Source organism: Anguilla rostrata, chromosome 1, assembly GCF_018555375.3.
Source record: "Anguilla rostrata isolate EN2019 chromosome 1, ASM1855537v3, whole genome shotgun sequence".
Lineage (NCBI taxonomy): Eukaryota > Metazoa > Chordata > Actinopteri > Anguilliformes > Anguillidae > Anguilla > Anguilla rostrata.
Window position 1 is genome coordinate 40,665,282 of NC_057933.1, and position 14,307 is coordinate 40,679,588.

The 14,307-nt window shown below is 43.0% G+C and overlaps 1 protein-coding gene across 5 annotated transcripts in view; it reads left to right on the plus strand.

Moving 5' to 3' along the window:
* bahd1 (bromo adjacent homology domain containing 1) overlaps positions 1–14,307 on the plus strand; it is an 82,210-nt gene that overhangs the window by 50,898 nt on the left and 17,005 nt on the right. For all 5 annotated transcript variants that reach the window (XM_064337014.1, XM_064337021.1, XM_064337030.1 and 2 more), the window contains one exon: positions 11,220–12,872. In XM_064337014.1, coding sequence (XP_064193084.1) covers positions 11,240–12,872 — 1,633 coding nt within the window. In that variant the 5' untranslated portion in view covers positions 11,220–11,239. The remainder of the gene's footprint in view (positions 1–11,219; positions 12,873–14,307) is intronic.

Here is a 14,307-nt window from a genome sequence, read left to right on the forward strand (position 1 = left end):
CGAGAATCGTGAGAAGCACATCCCCCTCAGTCCACGATTCTTAAAGATAATATATGAATATGCATATATTGTGAAAAATGATATTTGACCATACCACCTTTAAATCCAGCCTCTAAATATTGTGCCACTATCAGTCTAGGTGGCACTGCAGCACTACCTGAAAAATTGCAACAAAAAATTATTATGCCCATCCTGGTTCACGTACATGCCAAATTTTTCCACATACTTTCCTCCTTATCGTGAACAGATAACCTCATGGAACCAAAAATGTTCTCCGTATTGTATTTTTCACCATTTAGAATAAAATAAAAAAAACTTTTTTATACTTCCCCTAGAATATTTGCCTGATTTTCACTGAATTTAGCGTGCTTGTACGTAAAAATGTAAAAACGTATTTGACCCCTGGATTACATCAAAAGAACAATACAGATTTTTCATTAGGCTATGATATTTCATAAAACATTTCCATGTATAGATGATCACCTTTTTAAAAGAGATTAAAGATTTTTCTACAGCTATCCATATGCTGATTAACTCGGAAACAATTTCATTTCAATGGAAAGCATGCATCATATGCTATAACTGCAAAAATTACAGTAGTGCAAAACTGTAAGATGACTTGCTTTCATTTTCTATGCAGGTTCACTTCTGTAGAAATTAAGGCATAAGGGCTATATGAAAAAAAAAAAAATTCCCATCATGACAGCATTGTTGGTTCATGGTTCATAATTGGCCCTGATTGTAAATGTGTCAGTGCTTTATTGAATAAGTACATTATTTACAGCAGCACTATCACATCTTCAGTTGTCTATCTTAAGCCAACCCGGGGAAGGAATTTATTCTCAATCATCGCTGTTGTCGTAAATTGGACTAAATATTGGCTACAGCTGCAATGCATGCTCAATGCGTGCAGGATTCAGCACTAGTGACTGTGGTGTGAATTGCGTAACTAACTGTGGTTGAACCCAGGGAAGATATTGTTATAATGCATAGTCTAAATTTTTAATTTAGGAGTGGTGTTATTTACTTGCTTTTCACATTACATGCGCACTTATGGGGCAAGAACAGGATTGGAAGAAAGGCAAGGGTGGGGCAGCAGCAGGCAATGAGTGAACAAATTGGCACTTTTGCTCCTGAGGGGCAAATGCTCTGGTGGCCCAGCAAACATTAGAACCTTATGTGTGCACGTGCCAGGCTGGGAGGAACAAAGGACTGGACCTTGCACATTATACTTGTCTCCCTCTCCCATTGCAGCATGCAATGCACCCCAACAACACAACTGTGCTATGAAGGCACCTAAATTGTAACAAAATGTGTGTGGCCCTCGACATCGTTGCTGTAGCTATAGTTAACTTGTTTTTCAAGTACAGAAAAGATAGATAACTGGGATATCTATCTAATTTCTAACTGGATTTTCTAAGTTGGCTTCATGGCTAGGAATGTTTTACTGGCCAAGTGAATAGTGGAAAATTTTTATGACTGAAATGCAATTTTTAAGCTGTCAAAGTCTTTGTGAAGTAGTACTGTAAATCCACTGATGAAGTCTGTTGGGCTTTGTTGATAATTTACAGAGTAAGTATATTTCTCCCTGTAAACATCATTAGGTTAAAAAGAAAAAATTCAACAATACTTTAATACAGCTTTAAATTTCACTACTGTGCATAAAGATTTATAAAGGGACAAAGGGGGTGTCGTGCTTCATTTATCTTTACAGTAGAAAGCTGCAGTGCCCGAAACAGCATAGCTCAACACAAGAAAAAATTTGAGCATTTTCTAGTACCAGCGTTCATTTCATAGAAGCTGTAGTCCATGGATATACAAGACAAAAAGTGGGTACATGTCATTTATCTACATTTGGTAAAAGTCATTTCGGTTTCATAAAGAATATTTTTATCATGTTCAACCAAGACAATAGCACTTTTTATGCATAGCCCCCCATTTCAGGGTACTGTAATGTTTGGGACATATTAATGTTATGTAAATGAAAGTAGTCCTGTTTAGATTTTGTCACATATCATGCTTTGCATGCAGTGACTGCTTGAAGTCTGTGACCCATAGACATCATCAGGTGCTGAATATATTCTTTGGTGATGTTCTGCCAGGCCTGCACTGCAGCCATCTTTAGCTCCTGCTTGTTTTTGGGGCTAGTTGCCTTAAGTTTTGGATGATGTGCCGTACATGCCCAAACCATAACACGAGGGGGGTGCTTTGAATCTTGGGCAGTTTTTGTTAGCCTCCACACTTTGCTCTTGCCATCACTCTGATACAAGTGAATCTTGGTCTCATCTGTCCACAAGACCTTTTCCCAGAACTATGCTGGCTCTTGTAGATACAGTACTTCTTTGCAAACTGTAATTTGGCCATCCTGTTGTAATTAGTGGTTTGTATCTTGCTGTGTAGCCTCTGTGGTTCGGGTTGTGATGTGTTCTGTTGACACATCCATTCCTGCCTTCTGAAGAGCATTTCTAATCTGCCAGACAGGTGTTTGGGGATTGTTTTTCCTCGTGGTGAGAATTCTTTGGTCATAAACAGTTACTGTTAAGGTGTTCTTTGGCCTACCAGGCCCTTTGCGATTACAGAGCTCACCAGTGCTCTCTTTCTTCTTAATGATGAGAACAGTTGATTTTTGTAAGCCTAAGGTTTGGCCTATGTCTATGAGTGTTCTTATTTCTCAGCCTCATAATGGCTGCCTTGACTTTCATTGGCAAAACTGTGGTCCTCATGTTGACAGATGCCAACAACAGACTCCAAAGGCAATCAGAATTAGAATTGAGACTAGGCCTACATACTGAAAGCGCATATATCTGCACTAAGGAAGCGATTGACCACACCCAACCAAATACCAGTTGCCCCAAACATAATGGTGCCCTGAAATAGGGGGACTGTGTATAAAAAGTGCTGTAATTTCTGAATGGTGAAACCAAAATATAAAAATACTCTTTAATAAAAGCTGAGAATCTTCTCTTTAACTAGGCTACATTTGAATTGTTTGATTGCAAATCTTAAATTGTGGAGTACGTAGTCAAATCAAGAAAACAAAATGTGTCTTTGTCCCAAACATTATGGACTGGACTTGACTGTATATGTAATGCTATCTGCTCAGTTCGGTACAGTGAATGTAACATCACATTTGTCATGTTGTTTAATAACCCAGTATTCCTCCATTTGATAGTAGCTGTGCAAAACTAATGCATACCTTTGGCTTTGCCGTTGGATTGCTGTCCACCGTCCCAGAAAAGTGTACTCCCAGAGGTAAAAGGACGGTGAATTTGAATGTTTTTGCAGTGGCCCCATGAGTAGGCTAAGTCATGGAAATCCCATGTTACAACATCAAATAAGTTTTGTGATTCAGACCAAAAAGCGAGCATTAAACAGAAAGGACTCACAATTTCCAATGATAAAAACTGGAAACGCATGTCCTCTGTATAATTGTGTAGGGTCTCCCTAAAATCAGCAAGCTCTGAAAGAGTGGCATAATGAAAATAAAACGAGCAATTCCTTGCCCACAATAAAACATGCGTTCTACAGGAATTCCGGAGCACATTAATAGATGCATTTATTCATTAACAGTGCGAGAAGCAGTTTAAGTAATTGGGTGACATAAGCCACCTTCTCATCTGCCGACTAATGCTCTGCTTTCAGCACTAACATGATGCATATCAGTAACATGATGCGTATCTTTCATAACACTGCAAGAACCACCCCCAGCTTGCTTTGAACTTGCAGTTTGCCCTGTGCATCCTTCTAGCACTCTTCTTCTGGTTAAAAGCTTTCAGTTTCCTTGTAATCAACACACACAGGCTATAGTCTTTTTAACCTTAACCTACAATTTGTATTATTTTCATTTTTGAGAATTCAAGAAGTGTTGTCAGCTATAGTTTAGTCATTATTATTCTGTCTATCAAAAAGCTGTTAAAGAAAACATGTACTGTTCTTTTGAGATTCCACTTACAACTTTGATTTGTTAACTTATAAACTCATGTATAGCTAAATTTAAGGACCTGCTTTTTAATAAGACTAAATTTATGCAGGTAACCATTCCAATAATTACTCAATTAGAAATTTGTGTAGTTTGAATTCACTTTGAAAGTTACAAACATTTCACATTTCTGAAAAGCCCCCATTCTCAATGGGTTCATATGTCTGTGTTTCAATGGCAGTAGGGGGCTGACGGGTAGGTCTGCTGCAGAAGCATACACAGAACCCGAGGGAGAGAGATGCTGTGTGTGTATCTGCCAACTAACCCAGCTTAGTTCACTATTTTATTGCTACCAAAAAAGAACTCTGCTGGGTATAGAAACTCTAAAGTCAGTAGTGTTTTGCTGGCAACAATTAGTTCTCTATATTCTGATCTTAAAGCATACACATCCAGCAGAAACAATTTATGGGAGCGAAAGAGTGTGAGGAGGACTTGTATTGGGATAGCAGCATGCTTGCTTGGCTCGCTAGCCATGAGTAGCCTGCCAGCTAGCTTGCAACAGCTTGATATGGTGTTTTTCTGATGATTTACAAAAGACCTTTAGGAATAGCAGGTATGCAATCTGAAAAGTTACAAGTTTATGGTGCATACTGATAAATAACTTCAAATAGGCTACTATTTGTTTATGCTACACTAAAGGTAAAAATATTTACATGTATGGGAATGTGATTGAATGGAACAATAGGAATTTGGTCTGCAACCACAAAATCCTGCCAGAAGCACTCGGAACATGCACAGCAGTACAAGGAGGAAAACACTAAGTGGGGAAAATGACAGCAGTACAGTTGTGGTGGTGGAGTGTGAACACTGGGGCATGCAGCTGTGAGTTCAGTGGCACCGGGGGGGGTTTTGTGCGCCACAGGTCTGTAGTGACAAGGTGGTCTTATTTCCACTCGTTACCCTGTGGCCTTCAGCTTTACCTGCTGTCAGCAACAGCATCTCTGGCTGTGCTGTGAATGGCCTGTTCTTTTCAGTTTTGAAATTGGTAAAGCGTGCAGTGTTTGGTTTAGAGCACAGGAACAATGAGCTTTGGTTCATTTCATTATGTCACCATGAACTGGCAGGAGCTTTTTGTTAGTGTCTATGAGATAATGGTAGTTGACCCTTGCAGAAGAAACCTCTGAGCAATATTGTGGGGCTAATGATTTATTTTTAGAGGCAGCAGTGGTTTTCCTTCATGGTGCTAGGTGTCAGAGTGCTACTACCAGGTGCTAATATCTGCAAACAATCACTCACACTTGGAAGGGTTGAATGTTGTGGAATAGTCAACAGTGCTTAATGTGAGGCCTACAGGACAGGGGTGGGGCTGTAGGTATGTGAAAAGATTTTTTTAATTTGAACTTGTGACTGAGTTGGGTAAGCTTTCTGTTAATTGAACAGTGGAATGTTGAACCAAAAATGAATATTTAAACACATATCTTTTACACCATTTATTATGCACCCAAATGAGTTATGAGATACTAGCGCATTTCAGCTCAAAAGCCATATTCCCAATTCCCAACAGTAATGTCAGACAAACTCAAACACACCTTTTTTAATAGACCACAGAAGTGGGATGTGTCTTCTGTGTCCTGGAAGTGTAATTGTCCCTGTTATTTGCCATAAGCATTTACAGAGTCCTTAAATATAAGCAATGTGTCCATAATAAACTGTGAACAACATAATACAAAACAAGCAAGTTTCTAATAGTCATGTCAGTCATTTGGTAGGTTTGTTTGATTTTTAGTGAATTAAACGTATTTACTAGCCATAGTTTGCAAGCAGACATCATTTCCATACAGCATTGAGTTCAACAACGTCCCGTTCTCGTGTTTCAGCCTACTCAAGTCCTAATCTGACTGGCTCATGTTATGGCAATTACAATTACCAACTTTTAAAAATTGTTTAAGGATGACAGTAAAAGGGGTGAAAACCAATATAATTCAGGGCATGTCAAGGAGTGCAGTTACTGTCAGGGACAGCTAATTGGTCTCTAGGAGCTAGCATGTTCCTGGTAGGGATATGTAGTTTCTCATAAGACAAAAAAACAAACAAACTATGGTATTGTGTCAAAAATGACTCCAATTTGGAGTTCATTTTCACTGTTTGGTACCTTTTCGGTATTGTGACATTTCAGTAATTCCTGGGAGGTTAAAAACTGGTGTGGCATGTTCTTTTTATATAATCATTAATACCAAAACGTAAATAGGGAAAATGGCTTCATGAATGTGATTTCCTGGTACCAACTTCCAGTATCACATAGACCACAGATGTGAGGCGTGTAGCCTATCTGCCATTTGACATCGCCTTTCCCCATTCCCAGCATGCCTCAGGACGAGTGCAGATTTGAGACTTTGATTTTAAATACCTTGAGCTGGACTTCAAAATTGATCACTATTATTTGAGGCTGCATTCATTATGTTGTTTTTTGACAAACAGATATTGCTGTTGAATCATGTTTTTCTGCTCAAAATGAAGACTTTGGCATGGATCATATTAAATGTAGCCTATAGTTTTTCCTGACGTTCACCATATTGGTTGTCCAGAAGACTGCTGAGACTAAATATGGCTGTTGGAAACCCAGCAGGTTTCAAACAGAGTTAACAGGGCTGCGTAATGTGGGCCAGTCTTGCAATTTATTTATGATTTCGGCAATTCATTTATTTTTACTGAATGTTGCAATGGTGATATGGCTTGTCTACCAAACGCTTGGACAAGACTCAATATTGGAGATGCAAAGACAGTCAGCAAATGGTAGGGCAAACTGGCCCAGATCAAAAAGACATATGTGCAGATCAGTTATGATATTTTAAGGACACTAACACAAGTGATTCTGATAAATACATACAGTAGGGCTCCAGCAGCTTTGGTGCTTGCCCCCTCATGTCACTAATAATATTAATGTACAGGGATCATGATGAAGAGCAGCAGTGTAGTTTAATGGGTACGGAACTGCACTTGTAAGGTTGTGGGTTCAAACTGAGGGGCTCCCGTTGCGCTGTTGAGCAAGCTACTCAACCTGAATTACTTAAGTAGAATATCCAGATCAAATGGATTGCTTATAAAAATGTAATCTGGATATGAATGTCTGCTAAAATGCTGAAACATAAAATGTGGAAATAATAATCATAATAGTTTTGTCTATTGTACAATGTTGTAAGTGTATTTGGATGTCAAATTAAATTGTAATCACAACATACTGGTATTGATGGTGTGGAAATAGCTACTCATGTTCTGGGCTTGCACACTTTATAGCACTGGAGTGGTTAAACCAAATGCCGAAACAAGCCTTTAATGAAGAAAAATGTTGTTCACTTCCACTTGTTAATACATTTGTCTTTATTACTACCAGTGTGGACTGAAAATAATTTCAAAAAGTAATACTGTTTTAAATTTTTTTTCAGTATTAATACAAATTGGTGTTACAAAAGGAGAGAGGCTTATGTAGCAATATCTTGTGCTCTCATCAAAATAAGTAATTTATTTTGCTTTGCCTGCCTGGAGCAAGGCATGTTTTGTCGGTCACTGTACATCACTGTCAGTCAGTGAGGTAGCTCGCTAGCCAACTTCCTGTGGAAAGTTGGCTTTTGCATGTACTGTTCACACATTGACAAAGCTGAGAGGCTTTATCATAACTGTTGCTCTCATTAGCAACTGTCGCTCAAAATTGTATTACTAGGTAAGCAGGTGTGTTTAAAAACATGACCATTGTGGTAATTTAAATCATAAAAAGATGGTCATTGTGATAATTTCAATCATAAAACATGGTCATTGTGATCATTTCAATCATAAAAACATGGTCATTGTGATAATTTCAATCATAAAAACATGGTCATTGAGATAATTTCAATCATGTTTAAAATCATTGCCAATCATGATTGTTGATTTGCATTAATGTGTTTCAACAGAATACCTTGGTTTCCAGAAAAAAAGAGGGGTAACAATCATCACATGCCTTGCCTCAAGGCCTTAGCCAATCAAATGAAATTTAAAAAATTAGGTAGGCTATTCTTTTCCAACAGAAACCAAATTAACCAAATGTTTAGCTTCCCTCTACAGTACACTCTGGGCCTGATTTACTAAACAAATAGTCAAAGTGCAACATATTCATTATATTGCAGCTCTGCTGCGGTCGCAGATGCGGCATGTTAACGGCTGATTTACCAAGACTGCTTCTATTTATGCAAGCAAATCGATTCAGCTCCCTCATTCACAATTTTGCAGGCGGAGGCACCCATAGAAAGGGCTGGAAACAGTATGGGCTGCTTACATGTCCAGATTTGAAGGCGCTAAGAAATGGGTACAGAGAAACCAGGCACCAAGTAGTGAGGGGACCACAAGAAAAAATATAAATTTACAAATCCAGAAATATCGGTAATGATCAATGCCATATAGTGTATGAATTCAATACCAATGGAGTATCTAAAATTTGGAGTGGCATCACATACAAAATGTATTCATTAGGTATACTAAAATGGACAGTAGAAGATGTAAAGGAAAGATGGCATGATGCAGCATACAAAAAGTTTACAAAACTTTATGTGAGGATGCATTCATTCATCTCCACCCCATGCAGCCCACAAGCGAAACTGATTTTACTCCCGAGGATGTGTGAACAGCCCAGTACCCTTCCCCGGCATCATTTGTATGAGCTGTAGGCTATATCAGTGCAAATTGCCACTTGCTTTCAGGAGTTCTTAAAATTCTCATGCAAAGAGGGGAGTCGCAGTTAATGCATGCTTTAGTAAATAAGATGGAATACTTCATTTGCCTTAATTTATGTGATCTACCTTGTTTTAGCACATTCACTCCATGTATACATATGCATGAAAACCTTTAAATATGCATCAAAAGGAAAGTCGCAGAGTGACCTAATCCCCGTAAAATACATCCTAATGGCGATTTTGAGCCATTGCAACCATTTAGTAAATCCGATGTAGATATTGTGACGTTGTAGCGACTGCTTTTGCATCAGAAAAGTAGTCGCAGTCCTTGAGTAAATCTGGCCCCCAGTCTTTTGTAAATGTGTCCTTTACAAAACCTGGTTTGCATTTGGTTTCATTGGAAAAGTAGTGGGTTTATGGAAGCATCAGAAGGTGGATTGTCATGGGGCTGAAATGGATATATACAGTATTTGAGTCTTTCAAGCAGATTTATCAAATCACTGTTTGTTCCACCACTCTAGAGTGTGGTGTGGAGGTGGATGGGATGACAGGGCGGTAAGTGGACTACCTGGTCAGAACAGCCCTATAGAGTACATATTGTGGAATTAAGGGTAAATTTTGAATAGGCCTAACTGATTTTCAATTGCTTGGACATACCCAGAAAGGAGTAGTTGGTTGGTAACTCACAGGTTTGGGAGAAAACATGCATCATTCAAAAGTAATCTAGATCTGGAAATAGGATGAGGCATTCCTGATCGCTGCCCCAAAATCAAGCAAAAAGCCATTTTTAAGAACGATCAAAGCTCATTTTTATTCTTAACTAATGGAAACCAGCGCACGTCATTTTGTAACTCCTGTTGCCCATTGTCTCTCAATCGGCATGAGAGTCATTGTTGAATTCTGTTCTTTGAAGTTAAAAATTGGCTTGCCACCTGCTCTAACTACCAACATTCTGTCAGGGTGAGCTTTACCTTTGGCAGCATGGAGCTATTGAGTTGTAACTCTTGACGGGAATATTGGAGAAACCATGAGCTTTTATGGATGTAATTCTTAATCTGAAATGTCCCATTCTACATGCTGCACTCAAAATCAACAAAAAGCTTTTAACGAAATCACTCATGCTTCATATTATTATCTTAAGCTAAGCAAACCAGGGGCGTCACATACAAAGTTGTAACTCCAGTGTTGCCATTGTCTCTACACATCATCGGCTGACAGTCATTGGGTTAAAAATTCTGTTCTTTGTAATTTAAAAATGGTTGCCTGCTCAACCAACATTCTGTCATGACTTTAAATGGAAAGATTGAATTCCGGGAGCTATCATTCAGGTTTGACACCAAAACTTATCTATAATTTCTTGTGGCAATCGTGGTAGAATCATTTGGGATCTGGAATACAACACCCCATGAGTTCGGTATGCCCTGATGTTAGAATATCAAGATTGTGTTTTCACCTGCTCATAATTCTGGGAATGTTGTACCGGTGCCGATAGTGGTCGGGAGCTCCATAAGGCAATGCCAGATTGGCAATTGTGTCACCCAGGGAATGGGAGGTTTCAGTGTGAAACGGTACCATGTGAATTGCTATCTAGCGACCCCTGCTGGTCAGTCAGGCAGCTGTAGATTGCACTCTGCATTATAGCTGCTTTTCCACCGCATGGTAACGGCTCAACTCGACTCGACTCAACTCGCTTTTGGTACCAGCTACTTCGTTTTCCACTGCAGATAGTACCCCCGTCAGTGTAGCTGGTCGTCATTAGCGACGCCGCATGAAACGCGTTGCTCTGACCAGTCAGTGGTCTGCAGTGTTTTCACGTCACCTTTTGGTATTGCCTCAGCTCGCTTGGAACCTCGACAAAGGTGATACCAAAAACGTGCCAGGTACCAGGTACTATCCACAACTTTTGCGCTAACTAGGTTAACTAAAGTAGGCGAAACGCTAACATGTTAGGGTTAGCTAAAGTAACGTTAGGCGATAAAGCTGTGCTAAAAATCCACTCCCCAGATTATATTACCGGAGCTAGCTATGATTAAACTTTTAGCTAAGTTTTACAACTGTCTAACTTGGAGTCTGTCCTCTAAGTCCATCCTCCAATGTGCACAATATCCAGGAGACAGTATCCAGTTTGCTTTAATTGACAGCCATACCTGGTCAAAGCCAGTAGCAAATATTTGCTTGCTCAATGTAGCCTCTCTTTGAAGTAAACTTATTGCCTTCCAGTTAAGGAATAAAATTATGTCTGCAGAAATATTGTACTTAAACTGTTGCCTGATTGTTTTACGGGACTTTTCAGCGATTGTAGCCTGTATGATTAGATCGATTGTACAGTTTCGAAGTTCGAAAGTTTCGAAGTTTCTAGTTTTGAGTAATGCAGAAAAGGTATTCTCAAATTAGTTTGGTCTGATCCTACAGTGGTCTGATTTATTCACTCACTATTGTTACTTTAGATTTTTATGTAGAAATTTCGTTTTTCTGTTAATTGGTTATTGGTTATTGGCTGAGATGAATACCTTACCTAAAAATGAGTTGGTATGAAGCATAAGAATCCCTTAAGCACCTGGTGGATGCTGACTGTGGGCCTGTGTCTTCCTCCTCAGGCTCAGTGTGGAAGTATGTGATGACACACGCGCAAATCAAAGATTCCCTACGCCGGTACCCGAGTGAGAGGGCGGAGCGGGTCGGGGACAGGACGCATGGTGAGACAATGGGCCGAGCCTGGCCTGAGTGCCCCCTGCGAGACGGCAGCACCAAGCAGCGCATGGCCAAGAGACGCCGGGCTAAGGAAGTCAAGGACCTGAGCTCGGAGCGGGACAGGAAGCTGTACCCGCTCAGGGGAAGGGTGGGCATGGGCGACGTGGGCACGCGCAGCTGCAGGGTGCTGCTCACCCGGCTGGAGGAGAGCGGGGTGCAGAGCCCGGGCCAGGACGGCCCCGAGGGCCCCGCCGCCGGCCCGGAGAAGCAGAGCGCGCGGGCGGGGCGGGAGGGGAGAGCGCCCCACAGCTGCGGCAAGAAGTCCTGCAGGACCTGCCGCGCGCCGCCGGAACCAAAAACGAAACCAAAAGCGGAAAAGCACGCGCATCCGCCCGCTCAGGAGCCGCGCAAGCGGAGGCTGGCCTCTCTGAACGCCGAGGCCGTCAACAGCCTGCTGCTGGAGAGAGAGGATCCGCTGCAGACGGCCAGACTCGCCAAGAAACTGCAGCAGCAGCAGCAGCAGCGGCTGAACGGGGAGCGCGCCTCTCCCAAGGACCCGCCCGGGACCACGGCCGCGCCCCGAAAAGGCCCGGAGGTTCAGAAGGCGGACCTGGGGCGGAAGCCCAAACGGCAGAAGAAGGCCAAGCCGGACGGCCGAGGCGCAGAGCAGCTCAGCCTGGACAGCCCCGCCCCCCGGCGCCTGGCAGGACTGAACGCCGCCGCCCTGCTCAAGCTCACCAGCGCCTCCTCTGGCGCCAAGAGGCGCCTCAAGGCCGACTGCAAGGAAGCGTGCGGGGCAGCGGCGGCGGTGCGGGGGAAGCAGCCGCACCCAAAGTCGCGGAAACAGCAGCACAGGCCGCACGGGAGCCAGCAGGCCGCGCCCAAGGGCGGCTGCACCGCGTGCAAGAAGGAAGCCCTGCACCCCGAGGTGGAGTGGGAGGGAACCGCGGGGGGCCACGGCTTCCACAAATCAGGGTATTTGTGTCGAACCATACTGGGCTACCCCCTTAAGCCCGTCAAAGAGGAGCAGACGGAGACAGAGGTGAATCCTTTCTACTGCTGTGGCCAGGACGGGGCGGTGGAGTACTGCCACGGGGGACTGGCCCTGTTCCTGGGCCGGCAGGCCTACAGCGAGCTGGAGGACCACGCCCCGTCTTCTCTCAAGCAGGAGTTTCCCCCGCCCCCCCATTCCCTGGCCCACCCCACCCTGGCCATTGGTACGCACCCGTACCCCTGCTTCCCTGGCTACTACGTACACATCTCCCACCACGGCGCCTCGTCTCCCCCACTGAGCGCCGGCCCGGTCCCCTACCCCCCCAGCACCATGCCCCCCATCACCCTGTGCTCCGGCAGGGTCCCCAGCTCCAAGCTGATGGCCCCCGCGGTCTCGCACCCCTCAGGAATCCCAAACCCGGCCTTCTGCGGCTCAGTGGGGTCGCCCTGCTTCGGGGAGGCCTGCAGAGTCAGCAGCTATGCCTACAGAGCCATGCAGCCACTGGCCAGCAGGAGGTGCTCTTTCAGCACAGCCTGCTCTGGCTGCACCCACAAAATCAAAACCGGTAAGATCAGGCAAGGCCCTGTTTTTCTGCTTATCTTTGCATGGAAACGTTGCTAGTCCTTCTTTAATAAGGTAATATACTAGCTTATCCACGCAACTTTATGATTTGGATATTTCATTATATATTTATTAAATGCATCAAATTTGAATGTGGTCATTTTGGGGCCATGTAATCTCTTAAGAGGGAACTGATTCTCTATCCTTATATATGTAGTTGGTCTTCCTCTTTAAACTGCCCTCTGAGTGCTTGGAATATAGCTGGGGCCTCTGTGACTGCTTAAGGTGAAAAAAGGTGCCCATTCTTCCTCCCTATATTTACTTAGGAGATGACAGTACTGCAAGTGTTCATTTTACTGTGGAGTATTCTAAAGCAGTTTTGATGAAGGATGTAGTCTCTTACCTGGCATTTAAGTCCCTGAGCTTCTGATCCAGAATCCCAGCACTACTGCTCTGTCAGCAAGGATCCAGATCACCAAGTGAGCTCTTTGACAAGCCACCAAAGAAAGGCCTCTGGTAATGCATTCCAGTGGCGCTTGTTGGAAAAAAAAAAACGTCAGCATCTATTTTTAGGGCCTTCCCCGGTAGGTAAAGGAATACCAGGGGGAAAGGAGACTGTCCCTGCATGCATGCTTCACATTCCTAATTACTCACAGGTTCAATGGATCCCCAGTAATAAAGGTTCCTGGGCTGTAGACACATGAATTACTGTTCGAGTCACAGATGAAGTATATCGGGGCAGTTTGTGTGGGAGTAGGGACCATTAGTATAATCTTCACTGTGAGGTCACAACTGCAGCCACTTTGATTGGCTGATGATTTGCCTGTAATCTTGTGGTGCGAGCTCTAGCTAACAGTCTGCCATTTCTCACCAGCTCTCAGACAGGAAGCCTCAGTTCTGTGATCCCTCCAGGAACTGAGTCACTAGGCACAGGCTGGGCCACAGCCTGACACTGTTGCTTTGTCGAGAGGGGCTGACGCAGTTGCTTTTGCAGGGCAGGGGAGGGCTGATGAGGCTGAGAGACTAATGGCATTTATTTAGAAAGGAGAGGCAGTCATTTGTATGGGTGGATCAGCAATTTGGACAAGACGGGCTATGGCTTTAATTTGAATGGGAGGGACAGAGGTCAGGAGATAACAGCAGAAAAGACAGGGGAGATATGAGATCACTTTGTCCCTCCTGGCTCTCAGACACACCAAGCCCTACACTGGCCCATAATTAATTGTAGCCCGTCAGGCAGGTCAGCTTGTCTCACAGGCCGAACAGGCTCCACAGTAACAGCAGCCCATCAGTCCAGGGCCACTAAACTCTACAATCTGACTACTATGTAGCAGTAATACTATTCGCCAATCCATATTAATCAATATATTTGAGTGCCACTTTTTATCCTATTTAGATTCCACACAGTCGTGCATCGGATCTATTCACATTCACAAGGC